A 14,968-nucleotide genomic window follows, 5' to 3' on the forward strand; every position below is an offset into this window, starting at 1 on the left:
GCACTTCTACTAATCACTGTACTTTTAACAGCTTGCTATTTAAAAAACATTAAATGATTTTTTATTAATTGGAAGTACTAGTTCTGCTACTTTTTTCCTGGTAACTTTCAAACACTGCATAGTTTATGTGTTTTTTAAAATATTGCCATATACACTAAATATATCAACATACACTATTTAAAAATATTTAAAACATTTTTTAATATTTTAAAATAGTGTGTGTTGTTTGTTAGGTTATCTCATTTCAAATATGAATGTTGGAAGGCTTTTCTATAAGATTTAGGTATGTAATATTTTTTTATAACATTTATTAGCTAAGTTGTATAGCATTTCATTTACATACGCTGGAGATATAGAAGTTGATGGCTATATATTTTGCTCTGAAATGCGAATAAATTCATATTTGAGCCTAGCTAAAATATTAATTATTATCTTAGAAACCCTTCCCAATTTATCATGACAGTGGCAATTTTCAATCAGCGTTTAAATTTTTGTAAAATGTTCGTTTGTTTTTCGGTTCTTTCAATTATATTTATGCACAAAGTTAATTAAAATATTTGTAAAAAGCTTAAAAAGTGTGTATGTATATAAATCATCCTTTCTTTCAGCTATTTTAATTAATTAAGGAACATGATAAAGTTATATTTCCGACGAAAATTTAAAAATCCAGATGACTTTCCGAGGATAACATCGGACGGAAAGCTCCGCCATGTTTATTAAGTGTCATGGCCTTCGTCAGATCATCACCTCTCGAAGGTCACGATCTGATGCAGTCAGTGTAATAGCTTCATGTAGAGTCCCACTTACAAATAAGTCACTAAAGCATATTTAATAAGATATTCTGTATTATGTTAAGTCTTAATAAATGCATAGAATAAGTTTTACATGAATTTTTACATTTTTGTGTTTTATCTTGTGACCATGGTAAGGATTAATGAAAGGTAATAACCCACTTTAATATGCAGAGATAATTTTTAAAGGTAAGCAATTAGTTATAAATAATTGAATTAGGTAATTAGATAACCTTAGTCATTATGGATTTACATGGCCACTATTAAACTTTATTTACTTTTAACAATATTTGTTAAAAAAGCCCTATTAAAATCACAGTCTAATAAAATTTCACAGTTTAAAATACATGTAATTTACGACACCGACTCTTAAACTACATTAAGATAATTACACATTAAAAGCTAAAAAGCATTTATGTTTTGTAACAACAGCATTCAGCAAAATATTTATGAGTCTTTTTAATTTGAAGCCTTCTCAGTCATTTTGGCTAATTTATATTGATTTCCTTCTCTTTAAGCATCTTTTCTAACAATTAGAAATTTGTCTTAATATGCAAACCAATGCTCTTGCTAGTTTCTGCACGCTTTATCTCCTAACTTGTCAACTTCTCCACAATGTACCTATGAGTGATTATTTGACATGGTAAAAGTTAAATAATCCAACCCCCCCCCCACACAAATGTGAAGCAAATTATCACTACATCTGAAAGTAACTACAAAGTAAGACAACGGTTTGAATAAGGCCTCTTATTTAAAAGAACTTAGAACATAAAGGCATGTTCTTATGCTAGGAAAATCAATCACAGCTCATAATGTAATTAAACAAGAAGAGTCAGATTCAAACTAGAAATATGGACTAGTGGTCAAAGACTATACAATTTAATTTAAGCTGGCTCAGTAACTCTATTATAATAACAAATTCAAATGTCGGCAGTGATAATGCAAAGAAGAATAATTACAATTTGTCAGAGCTGAGAGGAACTAATGCAAAGAGCAAGCGGAGGTCAGAAACACACTCTGTCTTCATAGACTCCAACCTTCAGCAAACCTTGTCAGTAGTCAACGCGCGAACGACATTTTTACAACTTTAAAAATGTGCACGTAGCGTATGTTGTAATTAACCATTCATTAATTTTAAATTAATAATTAATTGTAATCAATTTTATTACATTTAAAATCTATATACATATAAAACTGAATAATTAAAAATATACCTTGTAAATTATATGCACATTTAATTAGAAATTTTCTTTTAACTCCTCAAGCATTCACTAATAAAAAGTACTTCAAATCACTACTAATCATAGAAAAAATCAGAAGCTATAAATCATATCTTTATTCTGGATATGATTTCTACAGGGAAATAAAATTTAAATAACCAAGAATGATACATATAAGTATTAAACAAAATACGCATAATTTATGAATGCAAAGATTTATATGTAGCATGCTTAGCAAGCTTAAGTTCTGATTTTGAGAATGTTTTTTTATAACACAGTTCTTCATTTGCCTGCATATTTATTTTTTCAATCAAAACTGCTTCAAGAGTTTTAAGACCTAAATTTGGTAGAAATTCCGTCTGATTTTTTTTAACAATAGAAAAAATTCTTTCGCAAGCTGCATTTGAATGAGGTATTATTAAGACAGCAAGCATTACAGAAGGCAATACTTTGTATTTAATACACCCATTCATATTTTTTAGTTTGGCAATTTCTCCCCATGCTATATCAATACGCAAATCTACAATTTCTTTCAAATCATCTACTTGATACATGGAAAATTCAATTTCTACTTGATTAAGACATTTTTCATCAATAATGGATGGAAAAGTATTCATCAAGTAAAGAACAGATGAAAATGAGACTTCAGTTCTCAAGTTGATGTCAGCAACTTCAGCATGTTTTAGAAATGGATCACTCAGTGGAAATTTATCAATTATATATGAACATGCAGTTACAAAAAAAGCTCGCACAGAATTGAAAAATGATTTCACTTCACTTTCATTCAACTTGGCATTTTTTAAATATAGTCTTGTTTCTGCACCAATCACTAAATTTTCATTTTCTTTTTGTTTACTATACTTCTGAAATGGAATAGACGTTAGAGTAACATCTTCATTTTCTTTAGAAATTACTGATGGTTTTACGAATCTAACAAATAAATTCATTAAAAGTTCAAAAAGTTCTCTTCTCAATTTATGTATATAAGGAGCTTGTTGTTGCAAATTAATATTTACTGTTATAAACAAAGGCAAAGTATTTTTCAAAAATAACAAGTACAATTTGGTGGTCGGTGACTGTAAAATTTTTTTAATGTTTTGCAATCTCTTTCCTTCATTCTCACTGTTATCTGGTTTATCTCCAAAAAAATTTATCACAGCATCCCACTGTTCCAAAATCCTTGTTATAGATTCTAAAAGAGACAACCATCTCGTACTGCAATATTTCAAAATTTTATGAGATTTTGCATTCTGTCCCAAAATTTGTTGAGCAACTTTGAAGCTATGCTTCCGTTTCGAACTTTTCTCCAAGTAAAAATATATATCTATTATCAACATTTCAATTTCTGAGCCAATTAATTTTTCAGTAGCTTTTTTTGCAGCTATATGCAAGAGGTGGCACGGACAACCTCGGGTGATTATACTTGGTTGATGCATTTTGATAAATGATGCTACACCTTTAAACTTTCCAATCATATTACTAGCATTATCTGAAGAAAATGATAAGCAATTTTTCCATTCTAAACCTTTGTTTTTAAAGTTTTCATTTATACAATTAAAAATACCTTCTCCTGTATTATTCGTGCATTCTAAAATAGAAATCAATGAAGTAATTATCACTCCCTTTTCTTTACTGTAGTATGTTATAACCAATGGGTACAGTTTGTTATCATTGTTATCATTACTTCCATCAGTACTTAGAGAAAATGATGTACTGCACACTGATCTTATAATATCAGCAACAGTATTTTCTGCAAGCGTTTTCACAATAGCAGCAGTTTTGGTATTACCACAGCTAAATTTTTTTGCTATGGCAGAATCCGGAAACATTGCTTTGAAAAGCTCTTTGGAATGATCCGAAACAGAAAGCGGTAGATTATGTTCAATTAAAAAACGAACAAAATAGCATTCGGCTTTTATAGGATCTGTTTCATCATCTTTTATTAAGAAATTTGTTATTTCTTTAGATTTTATGGTGCCAAGTTCTATATGCTTTTGAGAAAACACATGCCGTTTACAGTCATCTTTTCCGCCATGAGCAACTGAGAAGTCTTTGTTGCATACACTGCAGTGTGCGTGATTCACAGAAATTTCGGACGCTTTAATGCATGGAAATTCTGAAGAATATGAATCTTTAAACTTCTGCTTTGATAATTTTGGCTTCTTCGTTCGAGGCAGCATTATGATTAAAAATCTTTCACCTGATTCACAGTTCACAAGACACACGCTAAGCTCTCGCCGTAAACTACACAATGCAGCCGAATGCAGCCTAAACACGCATCAGCGAGGAACCTGGGAGACAGACAATTGGGTGGAACTATTGATAAGTCGTTAACGGTTGGAGTTACTGATCTACGATTGGCTAATTCTTCAAAACTAGGAATGCACTCAACACGTGATATATGATAACACGAGTATTCAGCCAATCATCGGATGAATTAGTTGGTTCCGTTTTGCATACTGGTTCTCCTGCTCTTGTTTCTGTAAAATCCGTAGTTTTTTCCATACTTTTCGTAGCTCGTAGTTTTTCATGAATTTCCGTAGAAACTATGGAGAATCCGTAGTAGTTGGAGTCTATGTGTCTTACACTCCAAAAACCTCAGCTTAAAAACTGTGATTTGCATTCTGGTGAGGATATAGATATGGGAAATTATATAAAGGCTGATATTATAAGCAACTGGGTAATTACATAATAACTGTACATAACTTTGAAGAATAATTTTCTTTCTCTTCATGTATTCAGTTTTTCTTTAACACATTTTATGTCCATTTGAGAATTTTTGGATTTTATTAAAGACTTCTGTTATTCTAAAAAAAAAAAAAAAAAAACTAAATGCATTTAGAAAAAGCTGTTAATTTTACTTCTTTAGTAATATGAAAATTCAGAAGAAATGTGAAATACATATATGGTAAGGGCTAGTTACAGAGCTGGTGTGTCAGAATTTTTAGAATTAAGTGATACACTGAGAACAAAATCTAGAAATGGCAAAACTTTTAGAATTTACAGCAGGCATTGAAAGCAGAATTTAGAAATGCACTAAGCAGCAGGATTTAGGATCCACAGAGATTGTGTTAGGTAAGAAAATGCCTAGCACCAGCCCTGTGTATGATGCATGAAGACACACTATATGAACCTTTTAAATTGTCAATTTACAATTTCTTTATTAATAAATAAATTCCTTTCTTTAATGCCTGTCCATGTGATAAGATTAGAAGCATTTTTGATATTTTCCATGCTTGTGTCTAGTGAAAAGTAAGGAAAATAAAGGGAAAATAAACATGTTAAGAAAAAGATTCTAGTCTCAGATTAAAACACCCAAATATTATGTTTTCATTGTTCTTCCAAATGTTCTCCAAAAAGTAAGAAATTTATCGCAAACTTTCTGCAAAATACATCCATTATGTGTTAATACCATGGAGACATTTTTCATTTTGTCACGTTTTTCTGGAATCTTTTAGAATCATGAGTCTATAAATCTTTCCTTCAAATCCTTCTAAACTTTCCAACCGCAATATCTAAAATCCTAAAGAAAAATTATCCCTACCAGTTCTGTAACAGCAAAAAGCCAGAAATATTGTCGGGAAAAAAAATATGAAGGGAAAGTGTAAAATTAATTTTATATAGAAAACTGATGCATAATCTGAGAATTCTGAATATGCTGAGACAATTACATGGGGAAAACTCTTACCTTGAAAAAGTTAAAAAGAAAACATTTGGTTAGAGTAGATTTAAGGGTGCCCCTTGCATTATTGCTAAGTTGCTGTTTCATTTATGGTAACCTGTGTAGTTGAATGTTATGGAAACCCTATTATAACGTAATTGGTTGCATGACTGCAGTCAATTAGAATTGTGGGAAAAGATTTGGAAAGTATGTGTGGCATTTTAGGTAAGAAGTATGTTGCTATTTTGTGGTTTACACAGTAAAATGGCTGAATGTGGTAAGATTAATTTGAAGTTTCTGTATGATTTGGAATGAAAATTAAAAAAACATTAATTGACTAGTGCATAAATGAAAGTTTACTTAGTAACCATTATTAAGTGTCCTGTTTGTAGGAAGGACACGTGTATGGTTGAACGTCGGATGATATAGTGGCACTGTGAAAGATATAGTGGCGACACCATTATACAGATTCTAGTTCAGATAATTTTAGGAAGTTTTTGGATGTTGTTAAGGAATTTTGTTTGACAAAAGACACGAAAATTCATAAATAAGGTAAGTGGATATTTCCTACGGTTAGTACTAAGATTAATTTCTTTTTTTATGTTATTTCATTGTTTGATTTAAAATGTATTTTATTGAGATTATATATATTTTGCTGGCTGCTCTTTTGACTTTTTACTTGAATATAGATCGATGTGTATGTTGACAAAGTCCAGGGAGTGTGCAACGCCAGGTTTGTGCAATTCTCTGATATTTGTTTCAAGTGAAAATAGGTTGATGCATGGTGGCGATTTTTTGCCGCTACACAAAGCCAAAATAACAAGTCAAAGAATTGCACAAACTCTGTGTCCATGTACAGCCAAATTCGCCAAGGGGCATCCGTAAATATATTTTTACCAAACATTTTAATTAATTACATAGCTATTTTGCTTTTGCTAAGAACTGTTTCATTAATTGTGCTTAAAAAAAAAAAAAAAAAAAAGATAGCATCATACATCTTTTTTTTTTTTTTTTTTTCCAGATTCAAAATATTGTATAATAAGTGACAAAAATGGAACTTTAGAATATGACAGCGAGAAAAAAAAAAAAAAAAAAAAAGTTGAAAACTTTGCAGATCTTGGAATTAAAGATTTTCTTCAGAAACTGATCTTAAAATCTTCAAATTTAGAACTGTTTAATAAAAGAATTTACACCCCCAAAAATGAACAGTTGTTTAAGAACTCTTTGTTAGAAAAAATGAAATAATTTGCAAATGCTTATGTTTGACTCCTTACTCAAAAACTCCAATATCCCAACATTTATATTAGAAATTGGAACAAATAACCCATTCACCCATTCAAAAGATTATCTTATTTGACAGTGAATCGCTAAATATATTCCTCCAAAATGCTAATTCACACTCAAAATGGCAGTCATAAAAACAGATAGAAATTTTAGACAATTACAATTAAGGAACTTCTGGGGATTTGGGCCGAAATTAAGGACTTTTAAGGATCAATAATAGATTCCAAAAAGCCTAAGGGCTATTAAGGACCATACGAACCCTGGTTACAATTAAAAAAACCCCAAAATGCATGGCAGGTGCAGAATGGAAAGCGCCATTTTATATTCCTCTTTGTAACATCTTTATTACTTTAAAGAAAAGAATGCAAAATAAATAGATACTGAAAAACAATAAAATACCACAAAATGTAATAAAATACTTTTAATGGATATTTTACAGGATAAAAGTTAGGATTATGGCAGATTGCTTTAGAATTTGTAATACAATTGGCAAAAATATAAACATTTCATTAAATGTAAAAAATGTATTCTTTTTTTTTTTAACAAATATAATTTAATTAACATATTGCAAGACCTAAATATATTCAATCATAAAATGCAGCAAAAAATTTACTTACGATCAAATTTTTAAGAACGTGCTGAAGATGTATTCTGAAGTTGTATTCTAAAGATGTATTCTGAAGTTGTAAAAAATCAACCGAAAATTTATACCTTTATAAGTTAATGGATTCATAATAAAAGACAATGTTTACCTGAGAACCAGCATATGATGTACTTTGATTCACAACTACTTTATGTATTTTGCCAAATTTTCCAAAATAATCATATTTCTTTAGGACTTCTGCATCTGCTAGCCTTGCTGGCAGACCAACAACAAATACTAGATTTTTCTGTACAACCCTGCAAGAAATATAATTAATTGTATGTCCTTTATTTAAATAAAAACTATAATTCTAGGTTAATGTCAAATGTAACATGTATGAAGAACTATGTACAATACAAGGAACTCCTAGTCTTCAAGGGGCATGTGAATAATTACTTTTAATTACTTAACCATTACTACCCAATGAAATTTAGATCTGCTTCCAATTCTTTTTAACTGTAAATGACTAGCAAACTGAATGCAAAACATTCTGTAACATATTATTCCATTTAAACCCACATAAAAGATTTTTAAAAAAAAAAAAGTTGAATTTAATGCATTATTGCAGCATTTAATCACTTTTAACAAGATTACTCATGCATGACAAAATAAATATTTCATACAACAAAAACTTCTCAAAGCACATGAATGGAAAGTTAAAAGATTGCATGAAAATATGTTTAAGTTACCAAAAATCTACATATCAACAGGGGAATAATTTAAAAAGACAATGAGATAATCATAAAACATCAAAACAATTACAGAATAGTGAATGTGAATTAAAACTGTTTACAAACATGTGAATCACAAAATATATGCAAGAAAAGCAAACAGATATATACACTCTTTTGCAAAAAAAAAAAAAAAAAAAAAAATTGAAGCACCAAGGACTTTTGCAATTGTGACAAAATTTGGTATGCAAAAACATCTTGATCAAACATGCAAATGATCAAGGTTTCAAGAATTGTGATAATAGTGCGCATTTCTAGTGTGCAATTCGCAAAGTATAAAACCAGTAACAGAGGTGGAAAATTTATCTTTTCTTGTTGCTGCCATTGTAATTCCGCAAAAAAGCAACTGAAGATGCCATTACGATGATATCGAAGACCTTACAGACAACTAAACGACTTCGAACATGGTCGCATTGTAAAGTTGCGTGAAGCTGGGTGGTCATATCGAGCAATAGGCCGCCACTTGCAGCGTACAGACACTGCTGTGCAAAGATGTTGGCAGCAATGGTTGCTACAACAAAATTGCCGAGAAAATGAAGGCTCTGGAACACCAAGGATGACAAATGCGAGGCAAGATAGTACGATTGTTCGCCAGGCCTGAAACACCCCAACAGTATCATTGTCGACTATTCAACGCACTACAGCCACGTCTATACCTCCTGTGGTACCATCCATCTCACAGCACTTGTCTGAGGAGGGGTCACACACACAGAGGCCTTTAAGACATTTGCCTTTTTCCCTACAACATCGACAGAGTCGTCTGGAATGGTGTCGCAGCCGATTATCATGGCTGCCATCAGACTGGCATTGTATAGTGTTCAGCGATGAATCCCGCTTCCCTTTTGAAGCAGATGATCACTGTGTTCGTGTCTGGAGAAGATGGGATCAGCAATCCCAATCAGCCTTTGTTTTACAAAGGCATACAGCCATAACCCCTTGTGTGATGGCGTGTGGCGCTATTTCTTATGACAGGAGGTCATCTTTAGTCATCTTCCATACATCTTTAACAGCTCAACGATATGTTGATACCATCCTGTGCGCAGTTGCATTACCCTTCATGACACGTCATCCTGGGGTCATTTCCCAGCAAGATAATGCCAGATAACATACCACTTGCATATATGTCTGGACTGTCTCCGTGAGGTTGATACTCTTCCTCGTCCAGAAAGCTCAACTGACCTTTTACCAATTGAGCATGTCTGGGACATAGTTGGGACATAGTAGGCCGCCAGATTCAGGCACCACAAAATATTGCAGATCTGTAGCGACAACTGTTGAATGCCTGGCAGAATGTGTCACAGGATGACATTAGTAACCTCTACCACTCCTTGCCTCAATGAATTCAAGCATGCATTGACGCCAGGGGCAGTTCAACCAACTACTAATTTGAACACTCAATGGGTGATTGTCAGCCGTGAACAGGTACCATGACCCCTTTTTTTTTTAATTATTTTATTATCTGTGTAATTCAATTTCATCCAAAACAACCACTTCCTTCATGGTGCTTCTATTTTTTTTGCAAAAGAGTGTATAATGGTATTAGAGGTGTGAAAATATATTTTGAATTCTCTGCATAGAAATAACATGATACTTAAACTCAATCTGTTTCTTATACATTTTCCATGAAATAAAAGTCTGCAGAATGGGGATAGAACATGAAATTCAAATTTTTTTTTCTAATTGTGGGCACTTGCCTATGCCAGCATCGGCTACTCTTAAGGCCAGATGTGGTGGTCTCTTTATTATGGAGGCACCTAATAGGTAGGCCACCTTTGCCACCTATGAAAAGACAGACAATTTTTACATCCATGCCGTCTCCGGGATTCAAACCCGGGCCCTTCGGTATCGCAGTCAGGCTCCCCTAAACCACTATACCATCTGGGTGGCATGAAATTTAATATAACAATAAAGTTTTTAAACATAAGTATTTTTTAAAGTTTAAGATATAATATACATCGATAAATAATATTTAACAAAATAATATAATTTTTTTACTTGAATCATTAAATATTTTATGCTATATTTTATCTTTTAATTTAACAATTAACTGTTTTATACTTTTATTTGAAGGCATATATTTGGTTCAAAATAAATGAAAAAATAATTAGAAGTTTAAAATTTCTGCCAGTTATCAGCTGTTTAGTAAAACTTTCAACACTTGAAAATATCAATAAAAAAAATTTCTTTGCATATTAGCACAATACTTATTTAACTGCCATTTTCCCACCCTTCAAAGTTAAGAGTTCATGCCTAAGACATAAGTATATATAAATGTAAGTTTCACTTTACATTTATATATAGTATGTCTTAGGCATGAAACTTTAAACATATGATACATACCAATACCTAAATCAAGTTTTTATAGATAAAACAGAGAATTTACACAGCATACCATACTATAAATCAGTTGTCTACTTCAAATGCTCTCTACATACAGGAAAATGAGCCATAAATTTTAAATAGTAAGAATGATTTTTTATTTTAATGTTGCAGATATTTACACAGCCATATAAAACATTCTTCGTGAAACAATTTTTTTCCAGCCAATTAATATAAATGTTCTTAATTTATTCTAAAAGTAAGATTTATTATTTTTAAAATCTCAGAATTATTAATTTAACTCTGTCTTTTTTACCAAAAAACCAGAATATTCTAACTTCTTTAAATTTTTAATGATAATTTAATATGAATTGACTTTAACTGGAAAACATTCTCTCTAGATAACCAAAAACTCATATTGAATACTTAATGCGAAAGTAACATAATGAAACTGTCATTATGTTACTTACATAATGACATAATGATTCTATAATTTCAAGATATGCTATTTTGATACAATACCTTCCTGCTGCAGGTCATGTAATTCATTTATTATAGGATGTTTTTCTCTTATAACTTTATTTAATAACTTGATTTGTTATTTAAAAACACATACATAATTCCTAGTTATTAGCCATTTTAATTTCCAGCATTCTTTTTATTATTCCTTTTTTTTTTTGTGATGTGCAAAAAAATCTGTTACGGACTTCATGTTTTGGAAAGTTTAAGCAAAAATCCATTTATTTAAGTATTATCTTTACTCAATCTTTCAAAAGGATAAGCTGTTTGTTTCAGCAATAATGTAGTTATATTTTCTGAAGTAAAACAGCAGTGCAAAGCCCTTTTTTAAAACCCATATTATTATGCTGCAAACACCATATGATCAGTATATGTGACAATTAGCTTAAAAAAGCAACACAAAAAATAAACAAATTCATACAATACTAATGCCCAAAATATTTTTGTACCTTTATGTTTTGCCGGCACAAATCTCGCCAAGCAGACTTCATTGACGACAACATACAGCACACACATAACAAATGTTAGATGTGTATGTTGTATGCTAAGATTTTTTTTTTTATTTTGAAGACATACACATTTTAATGTTTAAAACTGTAAAAAGCCAATAAATTTGTAAAAAAGCATTTTAATTTAACAATTTACTATGCTTTCATGGTTCAACATCCCGAATATTTACGCGAGATCCCACAATTTACGTGCACCTCACGTAAACTACGCTACAAAAATCTAATTCTCTCAGTAATTATCCACATTAATTTCAAGTTAAATCTTGATTTGGAATGCAAGTTTAAATGCAGGAGTTATTTAAATTCATACGAACAGCTTACTCAGAAATTATGTAAAACCGCAGTGCATTCTCATTAGAATTGACAATTTAACCCTCGACTTTGCCTTTTATATATTTTTGCCTTCGGGTGAGCAGTGTGATTGCATCCTAATTGACTTAATTACGCGAATGGTCTTCAGGCATAAAATTGAACAATCTGGTAAAAATTCTATCTAACTGATTCCAGTATTGAAAGAAACATTCAATCTGATAAGAAATGGCTGCGACTTGTTTTGGAAACGATGCGTAAAAGGTTACCAGTGAGGATATTCCATTTGGCATTAGTTGTACCACTACTGGGGACTCTATCGCCTGCGCCGGCAAAACGGAAAAGTACCAATATTTTTACTAACTGAAAAACTATTCACCAGAGCATATTTTAACTTTTCAAATCACTTGAGATGAAGTAATTTCTCTTATCCCCAATTTACCAAAAGATCAAAGACATTCCAGACTTCAGGATTGAAAACTCAGTTAATACAACTGAAAAAAAAAAGTGTTTAAAAAAAGTGCCCTTCCCCACCTGGAAATTACAAAAGAAAATACCAAGCACACTTACCTAACATTAGCTAAATGCTTTCTACTTTCTGACATCTTCAATTTTTTTTGTTGGTCCTTCTGTCTTTTTTCACTTTTTATTTTTTGCCATCTGAATAAAAAAATTTTTAAAAATATGCAATTTATATGCAGTGTGAAAATTAATAGATCTTATTATGTCAACTGCATAAATTAACATGAAGGTAACAGTTAATAGAATTTTTATAATGTTATCTTAAAGCAGAAAAACAAAAGCTAAGCATAAAAATAAATCTCAATCTAGCGAATACATCACAGACTATACTAAGCAAAAGCAGATATTTCAAAACATGACTGATTAATGGCATTCAGCTACAGTACCACCTCATATTCATTCCAATGAGAGAGAAAAAAAAAAAAAAAAAAAAAAAAAAAAACTTAAACAGACATCTTACTCTTCAACTGAAAGTGGCTTGAAGTCAGCAGGATCTTCAGGATATGGCTATAAAAAGGAAATATATTGAAAAAATTAGGAACAAAAATACAAAATTCTCATCAATTTTTATTCAAGTTTACTTTACACAAATTTCTAAAAATACTTAAAGTTATAAAAAGAGATTAACAAAATATACCGTTTTGTATAAAGCTGAATAGATATTAATATGCAGGAGCACAGAATTGCATATACCACAAATTATTAATGACATACCACTGCTTTATCAAATTAACTCAAATTCAAAATATATAAAATTAAAATCTCTAGTTAATTAGTATATCAAAATAATTCAGAATATTCCCATAAAAAGCAGTGCGCTATTATTTTTTGCATCTCAGTAAATTTTAAATAATAATTAGTCCAAAGGGATTTGAATCCCGAAGGACTATTAGTTTCGTTTTGGCATTTTGCGTCGGACTCATAAATGTCGGTTCACTTTTCAAACTGTTGCCACAAAATGTTAGAGTCCTGCATTATATTTGAAGAAATTAAATAATGAAAAATCTGCATAAATGTATGTATATTTCTCGTATAGTGATAAAACAATGGTACATAGAGTCATCGAATTTTGAATAACGTAATCCTCCAACGAATATGAGCATGTGGAAGACCAAATTTGAAATTTGAAATTTGTTTTATGATCGATTTCCTATTTTTTAAAGCTTTGACGAATTTTTGATTAACAAACTCAAGGATTTCAAAGCGAGCTATGGCAACGTTGTGCAGAAAAAACATTTTTATCTCCAGCGTGTGAGTCTCTGTATCGGAAATTCTAAAGATATGCTCGTTTTAAAACTATTTTGTGATATTGCTGTTGCACTGGATCTTATGGTTTAAGTGCGAGGAACATGATATTTAATAAAGAAAGGTAACACACAAAATGTTAAAAAACACCCCTTTGGACGTAATTTAAAATCTGAAACATTTCAGATTTTTTTTTTTTTTTTGCTTATATGTATATATGGATGGATGTGGATGGATATACACAGACAAGGTAATTCAAAAGTATCTGTCAAAAATGTAGAAACTGTCAGAAAAGATCATGCTCCTTTGCCCTGCTTTTAATCAATTCCCCGCCCCCCCATATTATATCTGCAATTTTTGTTGAATTTCATCAACTTGCTCTCCTAGTGGGATAAATCCTTTACAGATTTTAACCGATTCTGTACTTATTTCCCAAAAGGACATTGTATGTCATTTCTTGAGAAAGGATACACCCACTATTCCTCAGCCACAGTTATTTACTTTTCTGGAAATGGAATGAATGGTAGGAATTCCAACCACTAAGCAATTTCATTTCTTGTATATTTTTAAAATATCCTAAAAATTTGAGCAATAGTTCTTTCTACAGAATCTTGGGGAAACAGTACGATGATTCAATTTTGCTTCTTTACAAAAATGGTGGCAAACATTCATTCATAGAAATTAAATCATAAAGCTAAATTAATCGAGAAATACTTGCAGCATTTGCTAAATAGCTCAATATTTGGAATAATATTTTTGTACCAAAAGGCAGAACCTTAAGAAGTGGTCTTCAGGTTCAGTCTGTTACGTATCAGGAACCTTTGCTAAATAGCATTTTATGCCAAATGCATCACACCCAATGCTTCCTAGCTCTATTTGTTCGGGTCGCCCACTTTGTTTATAAAGTCTGACTGCCTCTTAATACAGCTCACACATAACTCTTTTGTATTGAGAATACCTAAGTAGTCAAGTGAATGATGGCAAGGGCATCACATTAATATATAATACGGCACATCACACTAACATATATAATATTGCAGACTGCTTCCTTGTTCTTACAGCATTTCCTGCATATAGGGTCTTGTTAAAAACGTCTTGTTGAAAGTATGAAGATGTTTTCTGAAATAGTAGTGCCCGTGATGAAGGCCACGATTATTTTTATCTTCAATCTTGAGCACCTAAGTATTTCAGAGGCAATCTTAGCCAAAGGTCTGA

General features: G+C 31.2%; 1 protein-coding gene across 3 annotated transcripts in view; it reads right to left on the reverse strand.

Moving 5' to 3' along the window:
- Window positions 1-14,968, reverse strand: part of LOC118194202 (uncharacterized) — an 85,471-nt gene that overhangs the window by 54,257 nt on the left and 16,246 nt on the right. For all 3 annotated transcript variants that reach the window (XM_085825467.1, XM_085825465.1, XM_085825466.1), the window contains 3 exons: window positions 12,969-13,015; window positions 12,557-12,646; window positions 7,709-7,856 (listed from right to left, as the gene is read on the reverse strand). In XM_085825467.1, the coding sequence (XP_085681593.1) occupies window positions 7,709-7,856; window positions 12,557-12,646; window positions 12,969-13,015 (285 nt within the window). The remainder of the gene's footprint in view (window positions 1-7,708; window positions 7,857-12,556; window positions 12,647-12,968; window positions 13,016-14,968) is intronic.

The sequence above is a fragment of the Stegodyphus dumicola genome, chromosome 10 (assembly GCF_044657685.1).
Source record: "Stegodyphus dumicola isolate Sdum_Otavi_A_Nest chromosome 10, ASM4465768v1".
In the NCBI taxonomy this organism is placed as follows: Eukaryota; Metazoa; Arthropoda; class Arachnida; order Araneae; family Eresidae; genus Stegodyphus; species Stegodyphus dumicola.